This window comes from Impatiens glandulifera, chromosome 9, assembly GCF_907164915.1.
Source record: "Impatiens glandulifera chromosome 9, dImpGla2.1, whole genome shotgun sequence".
NCBI classification, from domain to species: Eukaryota; Viridiplantae; Streptophyta; class Magnoliopsida; order Ericales; family Balsaminaceae; genus Impatiens; species Impatiens glandulifera.
Window position 1 is genome coordinate 21,998,632 of NC_061870.1, and position 13,484 is coordinate 22,012,115.

General features: G+C 33.9%; 2 protein-coding genes across 2 annotated transcripts; both read right to left on the reverse strand.

Moving 5' to 3' along the window:
• Positions 1-1,146: 1,146 nt before the first annotated feature.
• Positions 1,147-2,615, reverse strand: LOC124915142 (protein ALP1-like). Its single transcript, XM_047455806.1, has one exon. It carries the CDS (start codon positions 2,529-2,531, stop codon positions 1,203-1,205), a length of 1,329 nt encoding a protein of 442 aa, XP_047311762.1. The 5' UTR covers positions 2,532-2,615; the 3' UTR covers positions 1,147-1,202.
• A 252-nt stretch (positions 2,616-2,867) lies between these two features.
• Positions 2,868-8,071, reverse strand: LOC124914417 (U-box domain-containing protein 34-like). The gene is made up of 9 exons (XM_047454958.1): positions 7,780-8,071; positions 6,847-6,968; positions 6,658-6,773; positions 6,374-6,495; positions 6,016-6,278; positions 5,808-5,909; positions 4,916-5,344; positions 3,696-4,466; positions 2,868-3,214 (listed from the first exon to the last, which is right to left on the reverse strand). The coding sequence occupies exons 1-9, from the start codon at positions 7,964-7,966 to the stop codon at positions 3,017-3,019; spliced, it is 2,310 nt and encodes a 769-aa protein (XP_047310914.1). The 5' UTR covers positions 7,967-8,071; the 3' UTR covers positions 2,868-3,016.
• Between the last annotated feature and the right edge of the window lie 5,413 nt (positions 8,072-13,484).

Genomic DNA, 13,484 nt, shown 5'->3' on the forward strand with positions numbered 1-13,484 from the left:
AAATGTTATACAACCGATTTTTCAAAAAACAGAATTTATACGGAGGATGAAGCGCGAAAGCCCTTTTCGAGTATCACCAAACTACGAACTAAAAGAAACTTTGGTTAAAAATATGTTTGTACACGTATTTCATTTTATTGATTTCAAAAATTAATTGACGATTCTGTTTTCAAATAAATAATCTTTAAACTAATTATTTTTTATAAAAAACAATGAGTTTCTAAAAAATTAAATTGTAATTTGATAACAACAAATTCTCAGATTATTTAATTTGAAGCCAAAATTAATTAATTTTAAAAGCTGTCATAATTATTCGAATTTTTTTATATTAAAAAGATTCTTGACATGCAAATCAAAGTTGAAATTCTCGAATTTCAAACTTCCATGGAACCAAAGGATTTTCCGGGGTTATAATAAGATTTGAACCCACAACTAAATACAAAATTTCAATTTTTATCTTGATCCATTATGCTACAACATTTTATTTTATGAGAATAATAAATTTTAACTAAATATCTTATTTTTTTTAATAAATAGGCCGTCCTAGTGATTAGCCTGAGGGCTTGCTAGGCTTACTCCGGACCAACCATGACTTAAAACTAAAAATGTTAATGGAGTAGTTCTTGAACGAGAAGTGATACCCATCCCTGCTTTGATATCTCTGAACATCTATATTCTTGTCCCGATCCCGACAGATATTTTTATTACATACCATTCTCGCACCCAAAATATTTAAATTATTTTTTAAAGCTATATAAATAAATTTTACTATATTTAATTTAGTTAAATTAAAAAAAAAAACTATAATAAAAAAAAGAAAATATATCAAATATTTGAAAATATATCATTCTATTTGTTTATTAATGATGCTTCCAATCATTTATTTTAGTTAGACTAGGTAGATTGACTGATTGTTTTGATCAGTTTAAGTTAGACATATTTTCACTTTAATTATTTAATAGAAATTAAAATATAAATATTTATTCATATAATCAAATAAAATATATATATATATATTGAGAGTGGTATCATCCCACACCCTGATTTTCGGTCATCGTTTTTTCAGAATTTTTTTTATGGATCAATTATGTGGTACGGATTTTAATTATCATGTAAAAATCATTATTCAGTGTTATATAAAAGTAATTGTATTAAAAAAAATTAATATTAATAATAATTTAAAATTACATAAAAGATGGTTTTCAAGCAATATTATGGTGTAAAAGGTTATGAGCAATATTATCTCTAGCCTTAATCGATTCAGCAGATCTAACAGGATTTTCCGGCATCATCTCATCATCAAAAAGCTCAAATCCCATAATCATCTCCGGTTCCATTTCTTCCCCTCTAATCTCACATATATTATGCAAAACACAACACGCCCCAAGAAGAACAGGCAAATCCGTAAGCTTCACTTCCGTCCTCTTCTGCAAGCATTTCCACCTCCCTTTCAACCTTCCAATCGCCGCCTTCGCCACCTCTTGAACCTCACCAATTTTCTCATTCAAAGTATGTTGTGTCCAACTGGTATAACTCCTATTACTATAGGGTACCAAAAGCCAATCCGTTAACGGAAAGTTACAATTCCCCACAACCCAAACATCTTTCAGCTCTCCATTGTTAGCTCTTTCGAAAATCGTTGATTTCTCGAGGATGGTTTCGTCGGAATTTGAACCCGGCCAGCCTATACATACGTCGGTAAAGACACCGGTTGGATCAACCACGGCTTGAAGAGTTATTGAGTAGGATGTCTTTTGGTTACGTTCGGTTTGACGTTTGTTGAAATAGGATGCAACGTTGTTCTTAGGAGCTATGATTGGGATATGGGTTGTGTAGATTGAACCACATACGTTTGGAATTGAAGAAATCGATTGGAATTTCGATTTGATTTCGTTTAGTTTTGATTCGTTTGGCCATTGGAGAAATTTCGGCATGAGGACTGTTTTTATAGCAGAGGAAACTTCGATTATTAGTTTATGACAAGTAGAGATTCCTAAACCGAAACGTTTGGAGACTAATCGGAGTGGCTCACCGGTAGCTAATCGCCAGATGCAAACGGCGACTCTTTGCCTCACCGGAATCGCAAGTCGGAGCATCGTGTTTTTCTTAGTTACAACTGAATCTAACGACTTACATATCATGTCAAACGTCGATTTACTCATTCGAAACGCTCGACGGAATTCATCTTCAGGGAAATCCGGTGAGTTACACTGTTCCCACCACGCGTTTGACCTGTTCTTCACCCATAACCGCCGTGGATGGCCGCCGCCGCCGCCGCCGGCCTCTGGAATTTCGCGGCGAGCTTGTTTTCTCTCGTTTTCTTCAAAATCGGGATGAAACCCAGTTGAATTCTCGTGGTTGCTGAATGAATTGTAAAAGGAATCAACGTATTCAGATGAAGTTGAACTTTGGTGATCGTTTCTCTTCCGCTTATTAGTGTTTTCGCCATTATCGTCCATATTTTGAAAGAAATTGGTGTAATCTTCTTCGTCCTGATTAAGAAATGGAAATTGAACGTGGGAGACTTCCATTATAGATAAATGGATACTACCGTTGAAAGATCTTGATGAATGTGAAACCGTTTGACCAATCTGAACTGAGAAGAAAGGTATTGAATTCAACGATGATCATAACCAGTACAAAATATATAATATATATAGGTGTGAACACGAAGCGCGTGGGAGGAGAGAGAAATTATATATTTTTTTATATAAACGCGGTTAAGATTTAATAATAATAATAAACAAAAAGATGACATTTATGTGACGACATTTCTGTCGTCAATAATTGAACACTTTTGGAAGGGAAATGGAAGCTTCGGTATTATTAATATTTATATTAATCAAAGAGTATCCATATATAGTTAATTCAAATAAATGATAAACACACTAGTTTCATAATCTTATATACCATTCATTATATCTTACATTTTACACAGCAATCTGTACAAACTAATTCCACAAACAAAACAAAACAACCAATCAAATTTTCGATATCTGCGATGAAGATTTGTTCTTCAACCGTCGAATGGAAGTGCTAGTTGTGACTTCCATTCGATGATGGCAGATTGCAGAGTGTGGTTAGGGACTAGTATTTTATGCTTCAACTTGGTTTTCGTGACTGGTGAAATGTTATATCTTTCGAGCCATTTCTTAATTGCAATGTGCTCGTATGTGAATCCGTCTGCAGCTATTTGAGGGTCTTCCATAACTTCCTGTATTAGAAGACACCCAACATGTGTAAGCATTTGTATTTTGCAATGCTGTTGGAGAACAAGATGACATGGCAACTATGTTTGGCCATGTCAGCACCAAGTCAGCTATGCAAATTAATGAAGATGAAAGTAGGATTTTGATTGTGATTATCTTAGGTAATGATTGGTTTGATAAAACCACTTATCACTTGATTATGTGATTGTTTAAATCAACTTCATTTATAATTGTTGCTTGTAAATGTTTCTAACAATGTCATGTTGTTCTCTAACAATGGCCAAAATGACTGTTGTACATGTTTCTCAAAATTTACTGAAAACTTTCTTCATATGGGCTCATCATTAGTACAATCAAATTCAAATTTCTATGTGAAATTCTTTCATCAATTTATCTTTGATTCCTAAACTTTGCTTATAACATAAGCAGGTTATAATTTAAACGAGAAATATAAAAAAACATTGATATTGAGTTTGATCTCTTTACCTGGAGGATTGGGCAGTAATAGTGGTCAGGCGTGTTGACTTTGTGGTGAGGTTCGGTCATGTCATCAATTTGCTTACTCTTACCAGACTCTGCAACAATGGAAAGCTTCTTCAGAATAGGCAAAACCTCAGTTTCCAGCTCTGGTCTTTCCCTGCATTTGAGTCTAGTACACTTCAAAGCAATTTTCGCAAGTTCTTCAGCTTCAGCTAATGGCCAATCCTTAATTGAATCATCCAGCATGTCAACAAAACAACCAGTACTCAAAGCAGCTTCGAATTTCGGTACAATCTCTTTCGGAGATTGAGAACACAGCATTTGAAGACAAATTATTCCGAAAGCATATAAATCTGACTTTGGCCTAACCGTGCCAGTTCTATAGTACTCTGGGTCCATGTAGTGAAGCGTCCCAGCAATAATTGATTCCCGATATTCTGTCACATTATCGGGAATCTGATCAGATATAAGCTTTGCCAATCCTACATCTCCGATTTTGCTCACGTAATTTCTGTCTACAAATATGTTTCCTGGTTTTACATCGCGGTGAATGATGGGCTCGGGCTTGGAACTGTGCAAAAATGCGAGCCCACAAGCTACTTCAAACAATATTCGGAAACGAGCTGGCCAAGGAAGAGGGGGGAGACAATTTTTCCGTAAAATGTGATCTTCTAGGCTTCCATTTTCCATGTACTCGTAAACAAGGCTCCCATTTTCTGGGCAGGCACCAAGAAGCAGAACAAGGTGAGGGTGACGTAGCTGGCTAAGTATCTCAACCTGAAATAAAAAATGGAGCCATATCAATATATAGAATTAGATTCAAGGTGTTCACCAAACATGTCACTCAAAAGATACTGAAAAGCCTATTTAGATCATTCACTCCAGATGTGACTTCAATTATGTTTGTATATTTAATGTAAACTAGAGCTTGATTTATGTAAATAAAACTATAAAAAGGATAGAATTTCATCTTGTTTCCTCAAACTTGCATCAAAAACCCGTTTTGCAAATGACTGCAATTACCGTGCCATCAGTTCTTAAATCTAAGTTCTTGGCTAACATATTTTTTTTCTTTCTAGAGTGCATATCAAGACACTACCCAAGCAAAAGGAGCCTACTGAATGTTGAGGAAGCAAAACAATAATGTTTTAATGCAAGAAAGCAACTGAGCTTATTTCCTCAATAAAATATAAACGAAAGGGAAGTCATGGGAGCATAGGTGAAACCTCTTTTAGAAATTCCGCTTTCTTTTCATGTGCATTGTTCTGACAAACTTTAATAGCAACTGGAATGTGATCAAGTTGGCATCTGTATACTTTTCCATAAGATCCTTCTCCAATCAATTTGGAGACAGAAAAGGAATCGGTTGCATTCTCAATTTCTTTTTCAGAATATTGTCTGTATCTTCTGTCATTGGAAAGGAGTGCATCCACAATTTTCTTTCTCTCAATGGAATCATATCGGGCTTTTAGCTCTGCTAATTCTCTTTCATAAGCTTCTATTGAGAGCAAACATTTTGCCTTCTCAATTTCCTTCATAGCAACCAAATATTTTTGGTTCTCCTCAGTAGCTATTTTCCTAAGCATTTCTTCCCTTTCTTGTGCAGCATTTACTTTTCTTACCTCCTCAATGCATTCTGACGAAAGCATACGGACCTGTAAAACAGATTATTCATCTTTTCATTTTCTACTCACTTTTGGGGATTAGGTATAATTCGTAATTTCATAAATCACAGTATCTGAGGGGTGTGATCTTTTTATATCCCTATCACCCTCTAATGTATTTTGATCAGACTATAGTAAATACATATAGGAGCAGAGAAGTAAATGGGTTGATTTCTTATCAACTTTTGTCATGTTCATTGTCCAAGAAAAATCTACATTTGTTATGTTTGTCAAAAATCACAATGACAAAAAAACGATCATGATTTAGAAAAAAAAAATATACATATACCAAATGAAATAATAAAAAATGACAAACTTGAATCATGATCCAGAAATTATCTTGTACAGTTGTACCAAACGAAAAAAATATAATTTTAAATTTGGCAATTTTTTTATCAGATAGTGATCGTGACAAAGATTGTAACAAACTATTGGTTTCAAAATAGGCTCTTACCTTGTTTTTGGCATGGATCAGGTGCTCGCAGGCCTGATTATACATGACAACAGTGTTCTGCAATTCCAGGCGTAATCGTTCCACTTCAGCTTGGACATCTACCTGAAGGGAATAATTAACATGAGTAGGTAAGACAATCATTTTGAAACATCATTTTAAATGTAGCTCAATCGTGTAGCTCCAACCAAGCTTAACTAGCATAATTCACCTTCTTCGATGATGATGATGATGATGATATGGTAGAAAGTCTTTGATTTTCTGAAATACTGCCATCAGCATTCTGGAAACTTCTGTTTCCTTCACCAACTGGTCGAGAATTCATAGAACTGTGATCTGATAATGCCTCAGATGTTCCAAAACTGTAACTGCCTCTATGACCAGTAGAAGAAGCATAAAGACTATATTTAAGTTTCATGCTGTGAAAAGAACCGCGATACTGTTTATTAAATAGCCAGCTCTTAGAGCTACTCTCTGCAAAAATATATCAGTAAAAAGGGACATGTTACTTGCATGATATGAATGAATAAGTCATTAGAAAGGCAGAAACACATCAATTCTTAACCTACCGTCAGTTGGCAAAGATTGCAAGGAAGTGGCCATGAGTCTATGTCTAGAAACAACAAAAACACCACATGTCTGAGGAGCATTTTTTAGCATGAGAGATGGTACGCTAGGTCTTTTCAGCTTCCTAAATAAAGTTGAGTGAAACATCAATTAGAAATACTGAGAGAAGAATTCAGTGTAAGCCTCACATGTTGGCAAGCTTTTTGAGATGACATCTTAGCCAAATGATAAAATCTGAAGAGCTTTAGGGAAGGCACACAACGAGAATACAAATGTACCATTATACCTTCGAATACAATTGAAATAGCAGGATCCGAGCACTAAACTCCTTATATCCGAGTTTGAAACATAGTTAAGAAGGGCTGCAGCAACGTTATCACCTTCCAGTACCAAAGTTTCCACCTGAAAAAGGCTTTGGTTTGGTTACATTCATAAGCACCCCCCATGTTTTGCCCCCCAAAAGAAAATTGCTCACCTTTCTCGGTTTGCACAATTTCTTAAATGGCACAAATATTTCTTCGCATTTTGATTTCACTTCTTCAACATACATTTTCACAACATTTGCATCTAGGTTCTCAAAGGGAATATGTTCTCCAGCTGTATAGTTCAAGCATGACATACCCACATCAATAGATAAAAACTATCACTACATTAAAAGACCCTAAACAATTAATCAAAGTATAATCTCTGAAACTCTAATTAACCGAAACAACTGAAGTTTCTGACCAAATTAATCACTTAACATGAGATCAGAGCATTCAACTATGTAAATGAGAGAAAGTAATTTAAAGTGAAAACCCCAATACTATGAGGTATCTCTATTGTTCAATGGCACATGAATAATTCATCACTTTCTGTGGTTACTTGTTAGTATCTGTTAGTAATAATTTAAGTTCTTCCTACACTCATTTCCCTATGGTTGAAGTGACGGTTATTAATATAGTAGTATAAATGGAATATTAGTGGTTAAAATAGTTATGAAAAATGATTAGTTGAATTCTTTTGTTAGACTTTATCTCTCTCATCCCCGTCCAATTCACTAATTTTTCATTTCCTCAGTCTCAATATAATTCTTCTATATTTTTATCCATTATACTTCTTCTCGGTTCAAGATTTATACCTAATTCTAGTTCAAAAGTATTACGATTAAGAGAGTAACAATTTTAGGGTTACTTGACCGTTGAATTAAGCAATATTCTACAGAATTGAAAACAAAATTAAGAAATCTACGCTCTATTGACATGATCAAATCCAAGTAAAATTAAAAAGGATGTGATCTGCAATATTAAGGTTAGCTCCTTAGCTCTATCTATGGAATACGGATTACAGTTTAAACGCTTCTACCAGTACCTTCATCAAACAACTGCAATTATAATGTATTAAAAGAGAAGAGGAATGGAATAATTACATGGAGTTGGTACAGAAGTAATTTCAGGAGTTACGTGAATCAGGATGAACCGATCGGCTTTATCAGCGAGATTATTGACCGCCCACCGGACAGCGCGGCGGCTTCCTCTGCCTCCTTGACCACCGCCACCGCCTTTCACGGCCACTGCCACCGTAGCCAGCTGTGCAAAGTCGCTTCCAGCGCTCATTGTTTATAATTGTGATCTCTTCTTCTTCTTTGAAAATGAAGTCTCTGTTGTTATTTACGCAGGAAACGACTTCATAACTCTTTCAAGTCCTAACAGAATACCATAGGAGGAAAGGAACAGATGATGAGAGAGAATAACCATTTCTTGTTTGATTAGGTGGACCCCCATTGAAGATCTCATCTTAGCCGTCTGATTTGTGTGTATTAAATGATGAGTCAACTTAACCAATAACTCGATAGTCAACTTTATCATAGTAAATTTGAAATATATTAATAAAATATATTAATAGTCACATCACATTATATTAAAAATTAAACTAGGCCCCGGTTCTCTTTGGGTTATTTGAAAAATCCAAATAAAATCAATTTTCCAATCAATCACTTCTCAACAATTATATCACTCATTTCATTAACTAAAATACTAAAATACCCTCTATTTTAAATTATTATTTTTTATTTTATTTATATATATCAATACCTTTTAAGTCATTTTATCAAAAATAATCATCACTTTCTCAAAATCATCACCGATCATTATTATTTTCTCTCTCTAAATTTTTTAAAAAACCTCAATCCGAACAAGCCCTAGGATCGTAGAGCGAATCTCCGTAACATTGTCACGCTGAAATTTTTCAATTTAAAAAAAATAAATTCAAATAAGCATTCAATAATACTCTTAACATGCCTCTCTCTCTCTCTCACTAGCATTAATGCCCGACTTGACTTTTCGCCAACTCCTAGACTTAATCTCAATTATAACCATATTGCCTCTCTCTACTCCTATCTCGTTGTGGAAACGCTCAATTCTTTCCAACAAATTTCTTCTTAGCGTTGTTATCTCTCTCGTCGTGGAAGTCCCTTGCTGTATTATTTCCCCCACCTTGCCTCTTCTTGTATTCTCACTGTATGTTTTCTCCAATATCAAATATCTTCTTGTTGTTTATTCTCTCGACGCCTAACATCAACATCAATGAATTTTCCCACCGATATCAACATCACCTCTACCGCCCCTTCCGACATTGTTCTATTCGATGGAAACCACGACACCACCGTTGTAACGATCCCGAACACACGAAAGAGGAAGACCATCCCGAACGCACAAAAGAGGAAGACCAGCGGTGTTGACGTCCAAGATTTTGGAAATTAAGTTATCATTTGTGTGTTATATTTCGTAATAAGTGGTTATATTGAGCGTGAAATGTAGTTATATAAAGCGTAAATGTAGTTATATGAAACGTAAAATGTAGTTATATGAAGCGTAAAATGTAGTTATATGGAGCATAATAGGTAGATATATGAAGCATAATAAGTAGTTAAATGGAGCGTTCATTTTTTTCATTTTTTCAGTTCGAAGTGTTAAAGAGAAGATTGTCTAACATGGCTGGCTACATACAAGTATAGAACAACGATTGCAAATATCCGCACTTCTCCTCGGGGCCTATATAAACTCATTAATGGACTGTCGGACCTCCAGAAGTAAGTTGTCAAGGACATCGACTTCGGCTCTCTCCTTTCCTTACGTTTCTCTAAATTGTCATGCGCAATTGCAATTTATTTGTTTAAACACTTCGATGAACTAACGAGTTCCCTGGTTTTAAGCAACCATCAGACTATGGTTATCGACGAGGATGATGTCCAATGCATACTAAATATCCCTAAAGGAGAGATCGACGTAACTAAGTCCATTGAAAAAGTGACGGACCCGAGTACCTCGCCCTACTTAGGGCTTGGAGGATGAGATGGGTATGGAGCGAAACCAGCGGTGCTCCTATCATTTCCTCTATGCAAAAAAAAATTCTGGCCAACTCAATTGTCGACGACAACTTCAAACTTGACTTCGTTGTGTACGTCGTCTTCAGCTTCTTGTGGGCCACTGAAAGCCCAACGTGCAGGTAAAACTCTCCAGCTTCTTGTATTCTGTAGTTATATGGAGATTATTGTATATTTATATGGAGCGTATTGTATAGTTATATGTTGCATTATTTGTAGTTACCGTATTTCATAGTTATATGGAACATTATTAGTAGTTATATGTAGTGTTATTTGTAATTATATGGAGCATATTATATAGTTATATAGAGCGTTATAGGTAGTTAGTTATATGGAGCGTAGTAGATATTTATATAGAGCGTAATAGAGTTTTTATCATATTAATCTAATTGAATCATATTTTCAAATCTGCAGGTCTAAAATCTTGAAATCACTAGTTTATGTTGACAGTATTAAAGACCTAAATTGGTGTCGATTACTTTAAATGGACTTGTTAAGAGTGTGAGAAAATGGAAGAAGAAACAAAACTCCTTTTTACACGGACCAACAACCTTCCTTATGGTAAGAGAAATTCATTAATTAATTTCATAACATTGCTAATTAGTATAAAACTAACATTCCTTCTTTTTTCAATTATGTTACATGGACAGGGTAGCAGATTTCACCCAGAGAAGGAACGTCAGGATTTTCCCGATCTTGTCCTGTTGGGATGACAAGATGATCTTTGAAAGGTTACGTACTGAGAAATAACTTGGTGGTTATGACAAAGGGAGAGTGTTATATAGGATTCTACTCTCAACACCAGAGAACATTGTTGCTCCTTCAATTTCTGCTCCTACTGTTGTTGCTCATTCAGTTTCTGCTCCTACTTTTGCTGCTCCTAGTGAATGGGACGTATTCTTAGAGGCAAAAGTCTAATTGTCAACCTCTGTAACTGCGATCGCAAATACATCTCTAAACTTGAATACCGCAGGCCACATGTCTATATTTATTAAATCTGCCATCCAGCCTGCCATGATGACGATGTTCCAAAATCCCGACCTCAAATTGGCAATCCAACCGTGGATTCAGGAGTTAAATTTTGAGGCCTCTCCTCCCACACACAAGAGTCCATCTTCTCACACACCCAAGAGTCCAACTCAAGTTCTAGCTCCCACTATCACTATCCAGCTCCCACCACACTCCCAGGTCAGGAATCAAATTTTGAGGCCTCACCTCCCACACCCAGGAGTCCTTCTCCTCACACACTCAAGAGTCTAACTCAAGTTCCAGCTCCCACTACCACTATTCAGCTTCAGGAATCAAATTTTTAGGCCTATCTTCCCACATCCATGAGTCCTTCTCCTCACACACTCAAGATTCCAACTCCAGTTCCAGCTCCCACCCACACTCCCATATCTCACTCCCACTCTCCAGGTCCAGATTCAGGATGAACCTTTACCCGCCATGATACGCAGAAAAAAAAGATCTTGACGCCCAATAAATCAAGTACTGACGAAGAATTTGACGACTCCATATTTGAAAAGAGTCTATGATCAATTTAGCAAGATGAAATCAGCGGACAGAACCAATGTCAATTTTATATTCGCATTTGGGTTGGCTAAAATGGAGATCCTATATTTCAATAACATCACCACCTTACGTCGAGAAGATTTCCAGTCAATGGAAGATTGCTCGCATATTATTGATAACATGATTAGTGCATGGGCTTATGAATTGTACATCGCCGAAAAATAAAGTCCAAGCCTTAGAAAGCGGATTTTCTTCACATACTTGCACAATGTAAGTTGTACCCTTATTATCATTTTTTGATGCACCTATAGTTTCTAACACATTTCTTAATGATCATCCACAACTCATTTTCAAAATTGAACATTAAGTTTATAATCAATCAATGGAAAATGAATGGAGGTTATTTGGCATGACAAGTGAAGACATCGATCAAACTGAATTGGTGAGTTATCTTCATGACCTGTTATTTTGTATTTATTTGAATAAGTAATTGGTAGTTATATGTTTAAGTGGTAGATATATAGAGCTTAAGTACTAGACATATATAGCGTAATTGGTAGATATATGAAGAATGAGTGGTAGATATATTAAGTATATTATCTCATTATATTTAGCTAATTGACTCGTTATATTGTACTTGTTGTTTCGTTATAATTTGTTGTTTCGTTATAATGAGAAAACAACTAATAAAATTATTAATTTTGTATTAAAAAGTAAAAATAAAACAATTTGAATTAGTGGAATTGAAATTGAAAACAAATTTACAATTCAATTTCAAAGAATTTGCATTGAACAATTCAATTATCATGTTTTGAAAAATTATAAAGTTGTTTGAAAAAAATACAATAAAAACAATTTGAATATAATATTATCTATATTATTAAGATATTTTTTTTACATATCTTATTAGGATAACTCGAAGATCAAGAGATTTGGTTTATATGTCGAATCTCACAAAAAAAAATCATTTCGACATATTAATTTACTACTTTAAAAAAATAATATCGGTTTCGCATTTAACTTCATAAATTAAAAAAAAAAATATCGTTTCAATATTTAATTTTATAAATTAAAAAAAAAAATATTAGTTCGAAATGTTAGTTTACTAAATTAAAAAAATAAATATTAGTTCGAAATTTTAACTTTCTAAATAAAAAAAATATTGTCGGTTTAAACAATTAATTAATTGTGTTGTAAATGATAAAAAATAATAATTTTTGTTTAAAGATATAGATAAATAAATAAATTCTAATTTCAATTCCAATTTTTTATTTTAAATATCCAATTCCAATTTCATGATTACCGAAAAAGGTAATAATTCATTTAAACAGATAATAAATTTGTAAGCTCTGGTTAGTTATTTTAAAATATATTACAATATAATTAATTATAAAAAATAATTTAAATTTATTATTAAAATTTATAACTTACATCTTCTCGAATGCAAAAGAAATGAGGGATTGAAACAAATTAAAGAAATTGAATTTTATAAAACTAAATTAGACACAAGTTCAGATATTCACAAAAAAAAAAAATTATGAACTCAAAACGCAAGTGTAATAATCATTCAAAAGATCTAGTGGCCAGATATTTCAGAGTAGAGACAGCCCGTTTAGGATGGGCAATTGGGCAATTGCGTCGAGGTCTTTTTCCACACGTAACCAATCATCGAACCCTCAAAACCAAATTCTCGAAATTTATTTCCTAGCTTCTTTGAGAAACAAAATAAGGTGACGACTCTAAAGTCAATTAGGTCAATCTGTTTGAGAACACGATTGATCTAAAATATATACGAGCCAATTAAAATGTTTATGGTAGAGAACTTTATTTTTGGCTCTTCATCTCACTTTAGAGACGAGACAACTACTGAGAGAGTGACATTCTCTTTTAATTTTACGAGATCTAAGAGAAATGTAAGCCATTAGATTCTCTAACATAGCCTAAACAGCATAAAATATTTTTTCTTTTAAAAATAGTACACGAGGTCGAGTCATCACTTGTTAAAAATATCAAAAATATTTTTACGTGTATAAACGTAATTTTATTAGAGATTCTTTGTAAGCTCAATATTTGGTGATACTCGAGAAAAGGCTCTCGCGACATGTCATACTATTAAATAGTTTCTACTTCACAAAATTTTAGTTTTATTTAGAAGATTAGATTCTTACATTTTAATTATTTAATTATTTTTCACAATTTAGATATATATTAAAATTAAAATTTTAAAATATTAAATA